This window comes from Psittacula echo (genome assembly GCF_963264785.1).
Source record: "Psittacula echo genome assembly, chromosome: Z".
Taxonomy (NCBI): Eukaryota; Metazoa; Chordata; class Aves; order Psittaciformes; family Psittacidae; genus Psittacula; species Psittacula echo.
Window position 1 is genome coordinate 106,824,199 of NC_137742.1, and position 20,897 is coordinate 106,845,095.

General features: G+C 36.6%; 1 protein-coding gene across 2 annotated transcripts in view; it reads left to right on the top strand.

Annotated features, from left to right (window-relative positions):
• Window positions 1-20,897, top strand: part of PHKB (phosphorylase kinase regulatory subunit beta) — a 102,403-nt gene that overhangs the window by 3,337 nt on the left and 78,169 nt on the right. For both annotated transcript variants that reach the window (XM_080638824.1, XM_080638823.1), the window contains exons 2-7: window positions 4,386-4,475; window positions 7,682-7,820; window positions 10,479-10,578; window positions 13,034-13,141; window positions 15,070-15,150; window positions 19,704-19,819. In XM_080638824.1, the coding sequence (XP_080494950.1) occupies window positions 4,386-4,475; window positions 7,682-7,820; window positions 10,479-10,578; window positions 13,034-13,141; window positions 15,070-15,150; window positions 19,704-19,819 (634 nt within the window). The remainder of the gene's footprint in view (window positions 1-4,385; window positions 4,476-7,681; window positions 7,821-10,478; window positions 10,579-13,033; window positions 13,142-15,069; window positions 15,151-19,703; window positions 19,820-20,897) is intronic.

Genomic DNA, 20,897 nt, shown 5'->3' on the forward strand with positions numbered 1-20,897 from the left:
CTGTATGGTTTCCTGTCTTGCTTGTAGCATTTACAGGCCTTGCTTGACAGACTTTAGCATTTTGGTGTATTTTGATTATGAGAAGCTTCTGTGCACTGACATGACAGTGTTTTATATCTGGTGTTCAGTAACTTCGGTGAGTTGTTAGTGATGGTAAATCCTGAAATCAGTAATTTCTGTTAAGTGTAATGTACTGTAGAGAGAAATCACTTCATATGATTAGTAGAGAAAGGACAAAATAAATTGGTACATATTTTTCTTTTTTCATGAAAGTCTAATTGAATTGTATACACAGTCTAACACATAATTTTTCTTGATAAGTGATAGTTGAAAACTTTTGTACTTTAAAACTATTTAAATGAAACTGTTACAAGGTTTTACTAATTTTACCGGTGTTTTTACTATCACTCAACCTAGGTATACTTTGTACCTTGTGTTTACTCCTACTGTTTATTCAGATAGAGGAATACCTTAATACCTTTTTCTTCCTCCCTCTGCCCCTCTCCCAGAGTTTCTTTGCCATGTTTTCACTGAATTGTAGAACAGTTCAGTTTGGAAGTGATCTACTCCAGGCTCTTGCTCAAAGCAGAGTCAGCTGTGAGATCATAGTTTTCTCCTCTATGTAGTGATCAAAAATCCCCATCAGCAACAGCACAGTTAGTGCACATTCAGTTCATGGACTCAAAGTTCACATATTTACATATGTGAGAAGTGGATTTTCTTCTAGTGGAAATGCTTCTGACAGTTATTTTCTGATATCACCTTGCTCATGGGTTTGGACTTAAAAGCAGAGGTGTTTCATGGCAGAAAACTAATAGAATAAATTGTATTGTATCTCTCCAGTACTGTATTAAGTCTGAGCTCAGGAGAGATTGAGGAGAAGTCTAGAGGGAAAGGAAATGTGATGTTGATAAGATTTGATTTTTTCATGTGATATCATTTCTTAAACTTTGCTGTATGAAGAAATAAAATCCTCTTTAGTCCCAATGACTTCCTGGGTAATGAAATTAATTGTGATCTAAAGTCCAGAACTTGTTCATGTCTTCTCTGTTGGCTTGCATCCAGAGCTAGTGTCAGATTAAAGGGCTATGGTCAGTTTTTATTCTTACAAAATCTAGAAATCTGGTAGTTGGCTCTTTTTTTGTTTGTTTGTTTTTTGTTTGGGTTTTTGAGGGTCTGTGCTGATTTAATTATGCAAGTAATAATTTTCGTTCTGGAAATAAAATTCTTGTCATGTTGTTTCCATTTGTTTGTAAGCAAAATTCAGGGAGGTGTGTGTTTGTTTGGTATTTTTTTATAAATTCTGTGCTTTGAAAAATTTGAATAATCAATCGTTGAAGTACGCAAATCTTATCTATAGACTAGGCCCAGTACTCCATCCTGATACATGTTTTTAATATCTGCAGTTGATGCCATCTTGAAGAATGTGTGGGTATTCAAAGCTTCCATATATATGAATATGGGAGAAGCATTTCAAAATGTTTGCCGTAGCTTTTAAATCTAAACATCTAGGCAGTTCATAGCTCTTCTCTGAAGAGCAGTTATGCTACTCTCAAGTGTAACAGCAATAAAAGTGAATGGGGAAAGTACTGTGACATCAAAGTAACATAATATTCTCAGCTCCAGAGGTTGTATATGCATAAGTATTTACACTGCTAATAGCTTTCCTCAAGAGAACTTCCCACTATACTAGGTAGAGTGTATTTAGTCAGTGCAGTATTTGGAGACAATCAGGGATTTAATTGTACTTGTGGTAAAAATTTTGAGTGTTCTCATATAAGACATTAAATATATTAATGCAAGAAGCAACACTTTTGATTTCCTATCTGTGTGTTTTCTTAGTGATTTTTTCTTTTTTTTGATTGGCTGGTTTTTTATTTATTTATTTATTTATTTTTTTATTTGCAGACTTGGAGGAGTACACTTCTGTAGGGAAGTAATGAGCATACTTCATTCTTTGTGGAAGGACCGTGCACCCTATTTAAATTTTGTGTAGGGTTGTTACATTGGTAAATAGCTGAAAAAATAATAAATCAACAAAATATTTTTTATATTGCTTCCTAGCATATCTACTTATTTATCTACAATAAAATTCTCACTGTATGGTTACAATGAAGTCAGATATTTATGAAAAATAGTATTTGAAATTGATATCCTAGTTCTGTTTCTCAAGAATGCTTTTCAGGTACAAACTGAGAACTCGAGGGTACTATTTGCATATTTCATTCTTTCATGTTTAAGTGTTGCAGTCTTGCTGCTGTCTTTTTTTTTTTTTTCTCCCCAGTTTGAAAACCTATTTTAACTATCTAATTGAAAATAGCTTTCTGTGGCAGGTTTTTATCTTGTTTAAATGAGCTTTTAAATAGATGTTGGAAAAGAGCACAGATGGTCTTTTTTTAGCTATCCTAAAAATAGCTTCCACTGAGTTATGGTCTCACTACAAGAGCACACGGAAGGAACAACTTAAAATATATATATAATATATTAAATTATAATACAATGAAATATAATTTACCCAGAATTTTTCCAGCAGAGTGTTCTAGGCACCAAAGCGGAACATAAACTATATAGAATGCTGATGAGGAATTAATGGAGAGTATGTGGAACCTTTTGACTTTGAATGTTCCTTTAACCAAGTTGTCCTATCTGTAGTAGGAGTAATGTAACAGATACTATCAAGGCATCAAATTTTTTTGGGGGGTCAGTTTTCTTGAATTCTTTTCACCTTTTTGTTTCAATAACAGTCTACTCTGGCTGTTTTAATTTATTTCTGCTAGTAAAGCTTCAAGCGTCTAAAAGAATATAATTTGTACATGGTGCTTTGGCATTCTCATGCTCTTCATTCTGTTGATTTTTAAAGAAAAGATACAAAAGCTGTGACATACTGTTTTTCTTTTCCACTACAGAACAACTTCATTTCTTTTAGCTTTGTTTCTATAGAAAACTCAAATAAATTGGGCTCTCTATGCTTCCTTCTCTGGCCCTTTCCCTATGTGCATGTTATTTGTAACTTAACCTCTCCCAGTGAGGAAAAGAGAAGCTGCGGGTAAGCTCAGATGTGTTGGTAAATGTCACCGGAGAATGCAGGCACAACAGATCCACAGGAGTCTGCTCAAGGAAGGGTGGATTTTTTTGTGGGTTTTTTTTTTGTTTTCTTTTTTTAGGTGATTTGTTGTTTTTTTTTTTTTTAAAACTGCTATGATTGCAAGGCAAGTGTGATACTCTTTTGGAGGGTGAGGTTTGAGTTCTTGAGAGGCAAAGAGCATTTTCCAGTCTCCCCACCACAGGACTTGATTAATAAAGTTTCTGTCACCACTCCACATGCTTTCAGTTCATTCAGATGAAACCTTGTGTATGGGCAATCTCCTGTCTAATGCTTGGACACGTACTGTGAGTGGGAAAGAGGCAGCTTGAATAGCAGCATGCTGTTGTGCTGCATCCTGCCAGACTGCTTGATTGGTTGGGCTTCCCTAGCAGTTGATTTCTGAGCTTGTCAGAAGGGCATCATGCAGTCTGGAAAAGGGAAATTCTCATTCTTCCTGTTACCAGATGGCCATTCGCAAAACCAAATGAAGCTGAAGTGATTTATGGAAGCAGAGCAATATGCTACTCTTAAATTAGAAGTTGGAATTGCTTTACCCCAGTAATTTTTAAGAAACTGAATGGATAGCTCATTTCAGCTGTCAGGAAAACAGGTTTTTCAGGGGCAAATAGGAAAGCAGTCAATTTATGGGATATTTAGGAGGAAATATGTAGATTTGATAGCATTGTATTTCTCTGGAATATAGATAATTTGAGAGCTTTATGTGTTGAATAGGTTATTTAAGCTTTGGTAGTACATGAGAAAAAGCTAACCCCTTTTTTGATTCAGGTAACGAAATTAGCTAAGCTTATTGCTGGGGTAGGTAAAAATAAGGTTAGTATGAGTCAATTTTAGAAGGCAGGTGGGGAAGTAATAGTTAAATTTGGGCTACTTTTGGCCCTCTTCCTTCTGTTCTTCTACAAATCCTTAGGAATGCTGTATGTAGCATACTTGTAAGAAAATATTCCTAGAAAATCCTTAATATTTAATAGTCTGTCTTAAATAATTAAACTATTACATTTATGTAGCATGTGCTAATTAAACTATTACATTTATGTAGCTGAATATCTACAAGGCATTAGAGATCCAGATGGAGGTCTTGTTTGTGTGGACAGGTCCTATAGAATAAATGTGTATAAAAATTATTCTCTGAGATTAGAAATATTGCAACTACTTTTGTTTGAATTGGAATTTGATGAGTTGTGCTTTTATATAACAAACATCAAAAAATCATATTGCAGTAATTGTTAGCAATAGTACAATTATTAAACTAATTCTGGTCTTGATTTTTTCTTTTTTTTAGGTTCAATTTATGAGCCACTTAAAAGTATTAACCTTCCAAAACCAGAGGGGGGAAGTTTGTGGGATAAATTGGATCATTATTATAGAATTGGTAAGTTAGCAATTATTCCTACCATGAAAGATTTCTAGTGTAACTGACTACAATATTTACAGTTATGGTTATGACAGTAATTAGCTTTCTCTTAAAATAGTATCTGCAGCATTTAATAAGGATTTTTATTTTCTGAGAGGTAAAGCATTCTGTCATTTATAATTTCTCATAACATTCCTGTGATAATATAATGCATGTATTTGGGTATTTTGTACACAGCTTGAAAAATCATGACCTGTTGTCCTGGGTTCAGCTGTAACAGTTATTTTTATCCTTCATAGCTGCTGCAGTGCTGTGTTTTCAGCTTTACTCTGAGAACAGTGCTGATAATGCAGAGACAGGACACCTGCCCCATAGTAGCCAAAGGGGTATTCCATACCACAGCACATCATGCCCGCTATATAAAGTGCGGGGAGTCATGGAGAAGGCCCACATTGCTGCTTTGGTTGGGCTGGATATCAGTCGGCAGGTGCTGAGGAATTGTGTTGTGCATAACTTGTGTTTGTTGTTTTGGGTTTCTTTTCTTTCCTCTCCTTTTTAGTTTTGGATTTTCTCCCTATTATTTCCCTTATCGCTTATATTATGGTGGTAATAGTAGTGGTTTTGTATGGTACCTTAGTTAGTGGACTGTTCTTATCTCAACCCATGGGATTTACATTCTTTCAGTTCTCCCCATGACAACTGTGTTCAAAATTATCATCTGCATTTGTTGAGTAGTAGAATAACTTCTATTGCACCTGCTAATCATAGAATCATACAATCATAGAATAGTTAGGGTTGGAAAGGACCTTAAGATCATCTAGTTCCAACCCCCCTGCCATGGGCAGAGACACCTCACACTAAAACATGCCACCCAAGGCTTTGTCCAACCTGGCCTTGAACACCGCCAGGGATGGAGCATTCACAACCTCCCTGGGCAACCCATTCCAGCACCTCAGCACCCTTACAGTAAAGAACTTCTTCCTTATATCCAGTCTAAACTTCCTCTATTTAAGTTTTAACCCGTTACCCCTTGTCCTGTCACTACAGTCCCTGATGGATAGTCCATCCCCAGCATCCTTGTAGGCCCCCTTCAGGTACTGGAAGGCTGCTATGAGGTCTCCAGGCAGCCTTCTCTTCTCCAGGCTGAACAGTCCCAACTTTCTCAAGCCTGTCTTCATCCAGGAGGTGCTCCAGTCCTGTGATCATCCTCGTGGCGCTCTTCTGGACTTGTTCCAACAGTTCCATGTCCTTCCTATGTTGAGGACACCAGAACTGCACACAATACTCCAAGTGAGGTCTCACAAGAGCAGAGTAGAGGGGCAGGATTACCTCCTTCGACGTGCTGGTCACTCTCCTCTTGATGCAGCCCAGGATACGGTTGGCTTTCTGGGCTGCGAGTGCACACTGCTGGCTCATGTTCATTTTTTCATCCCTGTGTCTGCCTTCCAAGAGTTGGGTGGTGCAGTCAGAGCGTTTGCCAGTGAAGACTGAGGCAAAGAAGTCATTAAGAACCTCAGCCTTCTCCAAATCCAGGGTAGCCAGTTCTCCCGATAGCTTCCTGAGGGGGCCTTAGTCTGTCTTTTATTCGCTACATACATATAGAATCCTTTCCTGTTATCTTTAACATCCCTAGCCAAGTTTAATTCTAACCTGGTTAGAATTCTAATTCTAAGCTTCCCGGACAACATCCCTGTATTCTTCCCAGCCTGCCTGTCCTTGCTTCCACCTTTTATAAGCCTCTTTTTTCCTTCGAAGTTTGTTCAGCAGCTCCTTATCCATCCAAGGAGGTCTCCTGGCCCTCCTGCTGCCCTTCCTTCTAGTTGGGATGCAACACTCCTGAGCTTGCGGTAGTTGATCCTTGAATATCAACCAACAGGTTTGGGCCATCGTGCCCTCTAGGGCTATATCCCATGGAACCTTACTAAGCAGGTTCCCGAATAGTCCAAAGTCTGCTCTCTTGAAGTCCAGGGCAGTGAGCTTGCTGCATGCTCTTCTCACTGTCCTGAGGATCTCGAATTCTATCATCTCATGATTGCTGCAACCCAGGCTGCCCTGGAGTGTCGTCACATTTACAACCAGCCCTTCCCTGTTGGTGAGCATGAGGTCAAGCATGGCACCTCTTCTTGTCAGCTCATCTATTACTTGCAGAAGGAAGTTGTCCTCCATACAATCGAGGAACCTCCTGGATTGCTTGTGCTGGGCCGTACTGTCGCTCCAACAGAGCGACATAATCTTGGATGGGGAGACTTAAAGGTAATCTGATGACAGTTTCTGATGCTTGAACTAATCCAATTATGAATTAGAATTGATATTTACATGTTAGGTATCATTATTCCTACTTGAGGATAGTTTCCTAGATTTCTGCTGTGAATTTGGAAGACGGAAAAACTGGAGGGTTGAATTACACTTGTTGAAAATGAAAATGTTTACTTGGAAATCCAGTCCAGGTGTAAGACAGAATTTAGAATTATTTTGGATAAAGTTGTAACTTAGTATTGTGGCATTAGCCAGCTACAGCTGAGGAAACTTTAAATGGAAGAAAGCTTTCTTGTAGTACTTTTAACAGTTGGACAGGTGATTTGGGAGAAGTTAATTTCTGTTATTAATTTCAGTGCCGAAGTTTTATTTGTTGGCCAACTTATTTTAAGCCTGTTTAAGTGGTTTTCATTATGAGATCATTTTAAGCCAAAAACGTAACATGTTAAGGAAGTGATGGTATATTTTGACTGGGGGGGTTGGGGGTTGTGTTGCATTTTTATTTTAAAGGTACTTAATTAAATAATTGTAGTCAGCCATTCTTATTTATTTCTTTCGTTTTTAAAAAAAATGATGCAATCATCTGGCCTCAGTAAAAAAAAATTTACTTTTTATAAATGTAGGATTCTTCAGAGTTTAACTGTTAAAATTTTATTTATTTATTATTTTTCATGAAAGGGATATTACTGGATTGCATTGTAGAGATTCTGTATGGAGTGAGTTGTATGAGAACAGAGGTGTATAAATAGTTTTGAATACTGGGGGGCTTTGGGTGTTTGTTTTTATAAAAAGGTCTAATTTTTATATGTCTCTCTCTTTACCTTTCTCTGTTGTCTGTTTTATGTTGTGCATGCTCTAACAGGTTGTTTACATCTTGATTTATTCCTGAAAATCTCTATGTAGAAACTGAAAGAAATATAAGTGGTGCTGATACTGTTTTTGGTTTGGTTTTTTTTCCCCTTTTCCAGTTAAGTCAACATTGCTGCTTCATCAAAGCCCAACCACAGGTCTGTTTCCTACAAAGACGCACGGGGATAACCAAAAGGCAAAAGTACACGACAGTCTTTACTGTGCTGCATGTGCCTGGGCATTAGCCCTTGCTTACAGGTGAATAACTTCTAAACTCGCATCTCTCACATTCTTTCTGTTACGCAGTTCCCCAGGAGTGTTTTTGAAGGTGAAGCTTCAACAAGAAAGTTTTGTAAACTCATGGAGTAAATGTTTCCAAATCTCAATAAAAATATTTATGTAGCTACTAGTTAAAAAATGCCACTCTGCTTTTGGTAACTAAACATGTTTTCATGTAATTTAATTGGTACCAGTATTCTGAAACAGAGGAATTAATGCATGCTATTAAAAATAAAGGTTATTGAGGCAAACTGTACTCAAGGATTACTGCTTATTTTAAATGTAGTAGAACAGTATGAAGCAGAAGCAGGTTTGTCCCAGGTAGTAACAATCTGGGTACTTGTAGCAGACTGAATCCTTGATTGCTGAGAAAAGTGTATTTGAGAAATAATAGTGGTTGTCTTCCTCTCCAGGTACAAAGGGTGGGCAGTCTCAGTTGTTAGCTCCTCTTATTTTCTGTTTCTTCCGTTTCCACTGTTGACTCCTTAGAGAAGTAGGTTAGTAATTTGTGTGGTGTAGTATGGCTTTAAGAGCTATGGGAGATTATTTATTCATAATGCCCTCTCCTTTAGGTCAAATAACTATGGAAATTGCTTTCTGAGGTTTAGTATTCCTTGTTTCCAACCTTGGCACTCCAGCCACCCAGGAAAACATAGAGGTGATAACTCAAATGCAGTTTTGAGAAAAGATGATGGTGTGCAGATTATGGATATTTTCCTCTTTTTAGCAATCAGCTTCTTGTACTGAGGTAGTGATCATATTTTTGAACAAAATTCTAGCGTGTTTTACAGAAGTAGGGCCAGAAACAATATGAGGAGCTACTGTTGAAATAAAGATAATCTGCTTAGCACATAAAAAGTTATGAGTTTCTTTTTTGTCTTCATTTATTGCTTTAGGTTGTGTATCTGGCACCACTCTGAAGAAAGTTATTAAAGTTCTCTTCTAGGAAATGTGACAAAATTACGCATTTTGAAATAGAAGATGCAGAGTTCTGTGTTTACTTCTGGAGATGCTGTGCCTGAAATCTAATAGGTTTCAAAGTTTTGATAAACTAGCAAAAAATAAAAGGAAATTTATAGTCAGAATGTGTAATCGTGGCTTTATTTTGTTTTATTGAAATTTTTGCATCTTTCTTGTAATACCTCTTTATTGTTGTTGAAATAAAAGTGTTTGAAAACAAAACAGATAGAAAAATAGAAGGAAAAATAAAAGAGACAGGGGTGATAGTTTTGAATTTCCAGCAACTCATAGAAGGGAGCATGGTATGATGTTACCCAAGTTATTCTGTCTATCGTTTCTGTTGTGTACTGTCATAAAAGATGATACATGAAATTTGTTGCAGGTTGAAGGGTGGACAAAGTAGCAAGGCAAATAGTTTGTTACTCCCAGTTATGCTCAGAACAGGGCCCTGAACTTCAGATGCTGTGCAGTGAACTTTGGCAAAGGTTGATGGTTGAAATTAAGTGAATGGCTAAACGAGCAAAGGTAGAAGACTCATGTGGAAGGCTGCATTATCTACTACATGCAGATTACTGTGCTTGATTCATGCCAGTGCTGCTGTTGTGAGTAGAGGAAAAATATTGTACCATGAGCTTTCATATGTGCTTCATTGGTCTGATAAAAGTGAGAATAAATCCTCCTGCTTAAAAAAAAATCTTAACCTATTAATTTTGCATTTTCTGGTTTTATTACTTATGGGGCTGTTTTTTCACTCCTTGTTTCAAACAGTAAGCAAGTACATTTCTTGAATTTAAGGTTATTATTTAAATAGCATGATTTCTGGATGTATATGTTTTTGAAGTTACCACTGCCTTCCTTATTTTCAGTATAGATACTAGAACCACAGCATAAACTACTAAAGTGTTAAGTGTAGTCAAAAAGGATATGCTTTGCTTGCAGTATAGTTATCGTCCACTTACCTGTCATCAAATTAGTGCAGCTATAAAGTGGACTGAGAAGTAGCAGAGTGCATATTATGCTGGTTTGCATATTTGTATCAGAGACATGTTGTTGTAACTTAACAGATGTGTTTCCCCTGAAAGGCTCAATAAAAATTGAGAACTTGGAAAGACAGAACACATGAATGCAATGGTGAAGGTTACAATACACACAACACAGTTGGAAAAATTCGGATTTGGCATTTTTTTTAATACATGTTTACTAACGTAGTGAGTGTTTGATTTATGGTATAAAAATGTTAAGGCATCTTGAAACATTTCTGGACATTCAGAGTATTGAACTTTTGAGACTCTTATATGTACAGCTATAGTTTATCAGCATCATCAGGAAAGTAACTGCTTGATTATGAATGGCAGGTATTTTGTAGAGTTAAAGAGAGTTTGACTTGGTGTTTTTGATCTCTCAAGGAACACATAATAGTGTCTTGCAATGTTAAAATATCAGGCCTGTTTTGTTTTTTTTTTAAATTCTGAAATGTGAATGTTTGTGTAAGTTGCGACATAAAATAATTTTTAATTTTATTAAGGAAGGATGGGTAGGGCTGTAAATATATAGATATGAGTATGGGCACCACTGTAGAACAGTGTTAGCTATATACTTAATATTCCAAAGCACTAATGTGTCTTCTCACCTTCAACACATTTCCAATTTGTTTTACAAGTTATCTCTCTTACCCAGGCGTATTGATGATGACAAGGGAAGGACTCATGAACTGGAGCATTCTGCTATTAAGTGTATGAGAGGAATTCTTTACTGCTACATGCGTCAGGCTGATAAGGTAAAACACTATAGTGTGGACACAAGCTCTTACTTAATTCTAAGGAATTAATTGAACTGAGAAAACTGATTTTTGTATATAGATAAACTTCAAAAGGGCAATGCAGTGTTGCCCTGCTAAGAACAGCTGCTTCGTTATTGTCAGGTTGCAGGATAGAGAAGAGAGAAGCATTTTGCAAAGTAAACTGCAGGGTATATTTGAAACTTCTTTGGGTTCCTTTTGCAGTTATCTATCCTGTTTAAACATAAAGTAATTGGGGGGGTTTAATGTCATTTTCATGCTTAAATGGAAAGATGTAGAATTTCTTCTGGCTAAGGCAGGATACTGTTTACTTGGTTATTGTAGTTGCAGTTGTTATCCTTACCTACGTGATGATTTTGATTATATTGCTTGGTTACTTTGGCAGCCACTTCCCAGTATTCTTTGAGCTTATGAGGTCTTCCTACAGTGTAGTAATAATCAGTCTCTAGTACCTAACAGACCTAAGTCAAACATGACTTTATTCTACGAGACTCTATGTGCTGGCCTCATGTAGAAGGAAGATATTTTCTAATATTATTTATTATATATGTCCAAAGCATTACTTGAATAGATGATGCTGTTTGTGACAAGAATTGCAGATGTTATATTGTATTGCTAACAAGTAAATGAGTTATGACCTAAAATATGTCAAATGTGTTCGTGGACTGGACGTGAGAACTCCACAAAACGTTATTCACTTGCTTGCTTCTGGGGCATGTACTTACATGCCATGTATGATTTGTTGGTAGAGAAGAACATGTCGTGAAGATAATGATCAGTGTTGAAAATTTTGTCAAATGTGGACCAAGTACTTGCAATGATGGTTAGAAAATTAAGTAACTGTTTATTGGAAAGCATAGCATGAGTTGAGGAAATACGGTGAAGGATCTTCTTTTGTTCATTCTTTTTTTTTTTTTTTTTTTTTTTTTTTGTGAATTTGATTTCCTTTCTGTACCCTACGGCAGCTCTCTGAGAGTGCAGATTGTTTACTCAAATGGTTTCCTGACGTCACAGACCTTGTATTTCGTGACAAGAAAAAGGAATCAAAACTGCTTTAAAACCACTGTAGTTCTTGTTTCACTCCATTATTGTTACCTTCTTGTATTAATACTTGGCTTACTGCATTCCATCTCTATTGTAAGAAATTCTGTATCATAGAGGCTCGTTCTGAGGTCCAGTGATAGTGTCCATGAATAAAAGGTAATTTTAATCTGGGTTACTATTCTTCCCATCTATAATATTTTTGTTTTCTTTTTAAGCTATCAGCTTTGCCATCTAGTATCTGTAAACATTTCAATGAATATCTGAATGTCACAAACTGTGCTCCCATGTTTTCCAGTATTTTGCCATGTTCTCTTTTATACCAGATTCTTGGTTCTTACAGCTTTTCATTTGTTACGTGATCTGCCTGTGGTGATTTCTGAACACTTTGTACATCTATAACCCAGAAGGCTTAAAATTATTAGTACTAATAACAATAGTATTTTTTTGTTTTAAAACCTTTGTCACATTGTCAAGTTGTGCAACAATAATTATTAGATTTTATGGATTGTGATTAACAAAAATTACTAAAATTCTTGTTGCTAACATAATTTTTGCACTCTGGTAAGAGCTTTAAACTAGGAATGGTGAGGGGAGGAGAGACTGCTCAACATTCAAGTGGTGATGGGGTAGGCAAGCAAAGAGTTTGAGGTGATGTGAACAGAAGGCACACAACATTAACTCAAGTGGAATTGTCCCAGGAGTAGGTGTGAAAATAAGGAGGGACCTATGGGACAGCATTATAGAATAGAAAGCTCTTCTACCCTTTCTGGGAAATCAGCATATTTGGGTGCCTCTCAGCAATGCCCTGCATTAATGCATGCAGCATGGGGAATTAAAAGGAGGAATTAGAACTATGTGCAGCTCCAGGGCTGTCATGGGATCACAGCTGTGTGATAGGATAGCTCAGGTGACTGGAACACTCTGGATGGATAAGTACAAGGCAGGAAAGTGAGGGGGGGAGTTGCCCCATATGTGAGAAAATAGTTGGAATTCATGGTCCTCTGCTAGGGAAAGATGGTGAGGCAGCTGAGAGCTCATGGGTCAGAATTCTGTATGTATATTTCAGACCTGTGAATTTAAAGTAGGAATGATATGTTTTCTACCGAGATTTCAGCACCAGCAAAATGAGGTGGTGTTTGTCCAGAAGAAGAAAGTGACTATAGATATATAGTTTTTTTGTCTATCTATTACAGATCAGATAGATGCGTTGAATATTTATATACTTTATGTATACTTTAAGTATATATTCTGGTAAGTTTCCGTAACTGTTTTTTATGAATTCTGTATAGTGGTCATAGCAATGGATTTTGAGATAACTTAGTTACATAGTGAATTTGTGTACTGAAATTATTGAGACTGATTTATGTTTTGCCTTTAAATTCACCTTTAGGTTCAGCAATTTAAGCAAGACCCCAAACCATCTGGATGTCTTCATTCTGTTTTCAGTGCACACACTGGAGACGAGGTCTTCTCCCATGAGGAGTACGGCCACCTTCAGGTAAAATATGCATGCGCATGTAAGTGAAAGTTTGGATGATTTTAAGTAATGTTACTATTGACTCCATTCTTTCACAATGCAGCTGTCTCTGTTTAGATTTGTGTTAAATGTCTTGTACTTGATAAAACTGAAAATCCTTCTGCACCTTTTGGTGAAAAAGACTTTAAAATACAACTCGGTGGTATGTTTTGGTCAGAAGGTACTGAAATAGCTGCGGGATTTGTGGAGGTAGATGGTTGGTTATGAAGTTGCTATTTTTGAGAGCAGCAGATGACTGTCAATAAAGAATCCTGGCACAAAAATGTTGAAAAAGTAAAGCAAAAGATGTAGTGTAATCTTCCATTGAATATTACATTTTTTATTAACATTTACGGCTTTATTTTCCATAAGTCTGAGTAATTTTCATTCATAGTAAAGATTTAATATACGGTTAACAGCTTTGTCTGGTTACAAGTTGTTGTTCACTATTTTGTGTAGTGGTTCCTGATCAGATTCATTGTATAATTGATTGTCTTACTGGCTTTCAATTTCCAAAGCGTTGGTTTGCTCTTTTTTTCTCCTTCAGAAGGGTACCTTCAGACCCTTTTTTGCATTCATGACCTTGTTATTTTGCATTCCATAATTCTGCATACTCCTTTTAGTTCAGAAATTGCTAGTGAAATTATTCAGAAGTGACAGTAGGTTGATAATTATTTAATTTTATAGTGACATCACTTAAATAGTTTGCACAGTAAATGTACTGAGAAAAAAAAATTGTGGGGTTATCCTAAGTTAGCATTTTGAACTTTTATGTGAAGCTTCCTGAAAATACATGTTTTCTGTCTGAAGGAGGAGACAATAATTTTGGGACCTGGGGAGCACTGAGTGATAGTTCGAAGTCTCATGTGTTTTGTGGCAGCCCAACCCTTCCCATAAACGTGAATGCACATTCTCTTCTGTCATCAGCAAATCTCAAAAAATAGAGCCATTTCAGCTTGGTGGAGACAACAGCAAACAGAGTAACTGAGGTGGTTCAGTTGGGAAGAATGAAGTCCAGTTGGCCTGCTGTTATTGCTGTACTTGGTGCTTTTCAAATTGTATGAAGAAATTGGAGTCAGTGGTCTTTAAATCTTTTGGAATTTTTAGAATTGGGATTTTGTTCTTAATCTGTGAGAATCCAATTTTCTGTTCTAGATATTTTCTCTGGATTTCATATGCTGAGATTGTGGTTTTATAGCTCATTGATGCAACTTGTTGTTATAAACATACTTTTCCTATTGGACAAATTCTCAATTATACTAGAATTCTGTGTGATGAAAGCAGTTTTCTTTGATGAATAAATAGATATTATGGTGCTCATCTGTACAGCTGCTAAAGGTGATTACTGTTAATAATAAATGCTGTATACAGCTACAAAAGAAAACAGTTTTCACAAATATAACCGTATTTGAATGTTGTAATTATACTTCTGTCAATTGATAATGCTAAAATTCCAGTTATGGATAAAGTTACTTGCTTTTTAGGTATCACAGAATCATAGAATTGTTAGGGTTGAACCAAATATGCTGTGTACCATTCAATATGCTACTTGCCTTCTTGTTGCTCTGCTTGCTAATAAATTGTGAAAACAGCTTGTGACTGAAGTGATTGCATGTGGGTCAGAGCCTAAGCGCAAACATTTCAATATCATAGTTTCAAATAATTTAAAAAATTATACTGCAGCAGCAGTTTTATAAGATAGTGCCTGTTTGTGGGATTTCTTCTTGTCAATTGTTTCCACATCATTATGTCTATGATACTGATAGACTGGGATAATATTTTTGAAGAATCAAAACTGTGTTATAGTGGGACCATTTCTGTTCCTAAGTTGTACCACATTTACCTTGCTTATGTGACTCCAATAAACGTAAAGTTAATTATAGTTTGTTTTCTGTCTTTAATTACTTCAGATAAATGCTGTGTCATTGTTTCTCCTCTATTTGGTTGAGATGATCTCTTCAGGGCTACAGGTCATCTACAACACAGATGAGGTATGAATAGATTTCTGATGCTAAAACACGTGCTCTATTAAGTTGTTTGGGTTTTTTTTTTCTTGATTTTAACTGTAAAATAATTGTTTTGGACATACACTGCAGATACTCTCCCCTTTTTAATGGAAGTCAGAGCAGATGAAAGGAGCCAATGGATAGTGAAATAAATTAATAGCTAATGAAGTGTTAGATATGGAAAGAGTGAATATAAAATGACATTGAAAACTTTCATAGTTCCCTGCTATTTCTGCAAGGTACAGGGTGAAGATTTAAAAGATCTATTAGGATGGTTAACTTCTAGTTGTTTTTTTCATGTTTCTTCTTATTTCAGCCTGTCAGTCAGTGCATTCTGTCCAGTGGAATTTCAATATAATAAATAATAGGATTAATTTTCTGGAGAGCTGAAGCACTTTCTTCAAATACATATGAACCTATGGGTGTGTTAAGAAGTTTTCTTGTAATTGAAAATAATACAGTTTTATATTGTGGTAAGAGATGTTTGTAAGATTGTTAATTGTCCTCTAAATAAAATGATAATAGCTACCATGGCCTTGGCTCAAGGACTAGTCATGTCAGGAAAGTCTGCTGTCCTGCTCTAAAATGAGGTTTTGCTTTGAGGCAGGAACAGAAAGTACAGGATTTTTGTTGTCCTTTTCCCTTCCCCTTCCACTTCCTCTTCTGCTTCTGCTGCCACTTCCCCTCTTCCTCTCTCCCCACTGTTTTCTTAATCTGAAGTTGTTTGAGTTTACTCTGGTCTGTTTAGTCATCACTGCTGTATTGCCTTAAAAAGCTTAAATGCACTTAAAGTACTAACATATTTTAAAACTGATATTTTTCCAGTAGTAGTGTATTTGCATTATATTTTCTGAAATATACATTTTCATTAATGTTTTTTCTTTAGATAATGTCCTGGGTTTAGCTGTAACAGTTACTTTTCTCCTTAGTAGCTCGTGCAGTGCTGTGGTTTTGACTTCAGTCTGAGAAAAGTGCGATAACACACTGATGTTTTGAGTTGTTGCTAAGTAATGTTTATCCTGATCAAGGAATTTTCAGTCTCATGCTTGGCCAGTGAGGAGGGGCACAAGAAGCTGAGAGGAAGCAGAGACAGGACATCTGACCCAAACTAGCCAAAGGGGTATTCCATACCACAGCACATCATGCCCGCTATATAAACTGGGGGAGTTACCTGGGGGGCCCACATCACTGCTAGGGTCAGGCTGGATATCAATTGGCAGGTGATGAGCAATTGTATGGGGCATCACTTGTGTTTATTGTTTTCTTTTCTGTTTCCTCTTTTAGTTTTATATTCTCTCCCCTTGTTATTTCCCTTATTATTATTGTTGGTGGTAGTAGTAGTGGTTTTGTGTGGTACCTTAGTTACTGGACTGTTGTTATCTCAACCCGTGGGATTTACATTCTTCTGATTCTCCTCCCCATCCCTCCAGAAGCAGGAGGGAAGAAGGGGAAGGAGTGAGCTAGCGGCTGCATGATTCTGAGTTAGTGGCTGAGCTTAAACCACAACAGATAAGGAGAAAACTAAGTGATGCAACTTGTCTCCTTTCTTGCTTAGTTAGATTATATGATAGGTCTATATTATTCTCTTTGAATTGCTTTTATGTGTGTGGGGGACAAATGCATATGATGATGTTTTTACTTAGCTTGACTTCTAATTTATATTATCCTCCAGATGTTTGCATGTCATAACAGAATCCGCAGAAACAGTGTGTGTGCATTGACTCTCCAGTCAGTGGGTGTTCTCTACTTCAATGTCAGGATGTAGTTTTCGTTGCAACTTTGGCCTAGAAATCTGTGGACTATGAAGGTTTACACTAAGATTATCTTACCCCAGACCTGTATATTCTGATAGTCTCTGTATAGCTTCAACAGTTCCATATATTCTCAGATCTTATTAGCACCACATAATTATGGTATTTCCAAGTTTTCCTGTGTGTCTAGATAATATGCAGGATTGTGGCGCTGACAGCCCCATGGGTGTGCCAACCTGCTACCCAAGTGTCAAGTTGGATGTATTTAGTGTCTTTCCTTTTGTAGAGAGGGTTTTGAACCAGGGCTAGTGAAGTGGAAGGTACTGGCAGATGGTTGATATTTGGCAGGCTGTCTGTATGGATATGTTTGCACACAGAACTCTTGGTTTCAAATGATGCAGTCATTGTATACCAGGTTCCTTGATGTCAGACATGGCAGCTGTGAGTGTGTTAGCATCTAGTTGCATGTGTTTGCAGTTGGAAATTGAATTTAATTTCATCTTTGCAGCCATAACAAAGAGAATAGTATTTGATTGTGCAAGTGAATGAATTTGAGAGCAGTTAGCTATGCATAAAACAGAGTGGCACTAGTAGTTGCAGTCATTCATGTTGCCCGTGTATTCTTTATTACACCTTGCTCTCCACATGCTTGGTTTCTGGATAAATTAGCTTAACACACAGAATCCATAATTTCTGTAAGTGCTTTATCATTGACTTGGTTATAGTATTTACATGCCAATGATATGAATAGTTGTTTTCTGAAGATTTTGCTTTGCAACCAGTTATCTGGTACAGTTTTTTTTCCTGTAAATCTGCTGTTTGGAAGCCCTTAGTCTCATAGAATATCTGTAATTAGCTATTTTTTGTCTTGTGTTCTGAACGTCATCACTGGTAGAAAGTCATTGGTAAGATTATGTATTTCTGTGTAGTGGTCCTTGCTTCTTCATTTAGCTGATACATCTGAATTTCAGTTATTGATAGATGTAGTAGAAGCCCCCACTCTTAATCACTGTGTATTCTAGCTTTATTCAGAAAGAGTTCATTTTAATGCAACCAGGTGCTAAATTACAGGCATGAATACTAGTGGGCATCTATAAAGAGTGGGGCTTTTTCCTAGAAAATGCTAGCTGTGAAAAGAGTTAGTGTACATAATATTGCACATGAGCACAGCAGAGTGAAATTTTAGCAGACACATGTAATAAATAGAGGCAAAAGTAAGAACAGAATTACATGTATCACTGATGGATTGCTATTAGCATAAAGAGTGTGTCTGAAATAGTAACTTTTTAAGATTTACAGAAAAATTGAGAGAAAAGGACAAAACAGGTAGGTATACAGGTAAATTAAGATTAAAACAAATAACTTTCAGTAAAAATTTGATTTTTATCTCACAGCTCATTAAGAAAAATTAAGTATCACTGGACTGTACTTACGTGGTTTGTCCTCTGTAGATCATAGAATCATAAAATGGTTCCACCCCTCTGCCGTGGGCAGGGTTGCCTTACACTAGACATGTCACCGAAGGCCCTGCCCAGCCTGGCCTGAAACACTGCCAGGGATGTGGAGTATTTAACCACTTCTTTGGGCAACCTGTGCCAGTGCCTCACCACCCTCACAGTAAAGAACTTCTTCCTAATATATAACCCGAACTTCCCCTGATTAAGTTTAAGCCCATTACCCCTTGTCCTATCACTACAGTCCCTGATGAATTCCTCTTCCAGCATCCTTGTAGGCCCCTTTCAGATATTGGAAGGCTGCTGTGAGATCTCCATGCAGATTTTCTTTAGGCTGAAGCTCCAACTTTTTTAGCCTGTCGTCTTACGGGAAGTGCTCTAAACCTCATGGTCCTCCTCTGGATGATCTCCAACACCTCCATGTTCTTCTTATGTTGGGAGTACCAAAACTGCACAGTGTACTCCAAGTGAGGTCTCACGAGAGCAATATGACTGTGTTTATAGCCATTGTAGTATTCTCTTTTCCCACAGAATTGTGGATGAACCAGTGTAAATGTTGTATTTGTGGTTAAATTTCCTGTAAGTTCTGTGTAAAAATTAATCATCAATTTAACTTTTCTACAAAGAAGCTACTCTGAATGTCTCAACAGTGTAAATGAATAAAAGGTATCTGCTTAAATAAGTCTCCAGCTGTAGTTAAATACACCTTAAATTCTTTAAAATATTCTTTAATATTTTAGTATTCAGTTGAAACATGTTGATCCAAGATATTTTAATTATAAATTGATTCAGAGTTTTATTTATAAAGGAGTATGTTTTAATTTGCATAAGTATGTATTGTCTTGAGCTAATATAATAAAAGTTTCGCAGATCATTTATCTTAAAATTAATTACAAAACAGCACCAAGATTCCTGTGTCCTATTCTTGTAGGATTCAAATTTTTTTGCCATCTGGTGTTTTTTAGGACAGATCTTTTTTAATAGATCAAAATGCCATCTTCTTGGAGCTGTTCAAGTGTATGTGTTGAATATGAAATTATTTTTATCCCAGGCTTTGTAGGAACTTTTGCATAAATCTCAGTATCACCTGATTTGAACAGCTTTTAGTATTTAGTGATTAAAACCTGGTTTTAAAGGAATGTCTGAAATGGGGAACATCAGTCTTCAGGGGAAAAAATGGAAGGCACATTATGATGGCTGAGGAAAAACAACTTTGTCTTTTTTGTGGAAAAAATTAAAAAAAAAGCCAAAACCAAACAAACCCCCCAAATAGAAGAAATTATATTTTCAGTTTCCTTCAGTCACTTTTGCTTGCTTGCTTTCTTTTCCATAGGTTTCCTTCATTCAAAATCTTGTCTTTTGTGTGGAAAGAGCCTATCGTGTGCCAGATTTTGGTGTCTGGGAAAGAGGAAGTAAATACAACAATGGTAGTCCAGAGCTGCATTCGAGGTATGTGAGCAAATGTAGTTCTTTCAGTCAAAGCAAGTAAATGTGATTTGAACAAAAAGAATTCATGGGATGAGTTAAAAATAGTTACTCATTAAAATACTGCTTGAGATAAATTAAGGTTCTCTAAAGACTAAGAGATGTATTTTGGGAAACTGTGAAGCATAATTTCATCATCCTATGCATGCTGAAATAACTACATAGATGCTTACCTATTTGAATATTCAAATCCCAATAATTATGTGCAGCTGCATGCATGTTATTGTAAAAATTGTATTCAGAACAGTTCAGAGTCTTGAAGCATGTGCAGTAGATTGTATACACAAAAACATTTAGAAATATCTTGGTTTAAGGTGTTGAATTACAAGTCTAAATTTTCTCATCTCCACCATGCTGGAAGGAATATGATGAACACTGGAGGATAGCCTTTTCTGCAAGTTCTATTCCAGGTTCTTCAGATGCTACAAGTAGCTGGGTGTTCTGACTCCTGTCCCGTGAGACATTTAGGAATGTTCTTAACACTAAAGTGTTAATGTTAATTACTAATGTAACACATTAGAGTGGTCCAGTTCAGTGAAATTGCTCACACATACTCTATCTTGAAGGATCAAATCTCTAATCTGACAACTTGTTAACTATTGTTTTCTTCACACTTTGACATCTGAGTTTTCGTTATTCATAAAATGGCTATATTGCATATTTTAGGGTTTTTAAAACATTATTGGTCATCATAATATCACTGGCTTGCAAATAGTACACATGTATTTCTTACAATCATACAACAGTTAGGGTTGGAAAGGACCTTAGGATCATCTAGTCCCAAAACCCCTGCCATGGGCAGGGACACCTGACACTAAACCATGTCACCCAAGGCTCTGTCCAAACTCATAGTTGGCACAGAGGTGAGACTGACTGGTCTGTAGTTCCCTGGTCATCCATTTTCCCCTTACTGAAAATGGCGGTTATATTTTGCTTTTTCCAGTCATCGGGAACTTTACCTGACTGCCATGATTATTCAAATATGATAGACAGTGACTCAGCAACTTCATTTTTCCCAGGGAAGTTGTGAATGCTCCATCCC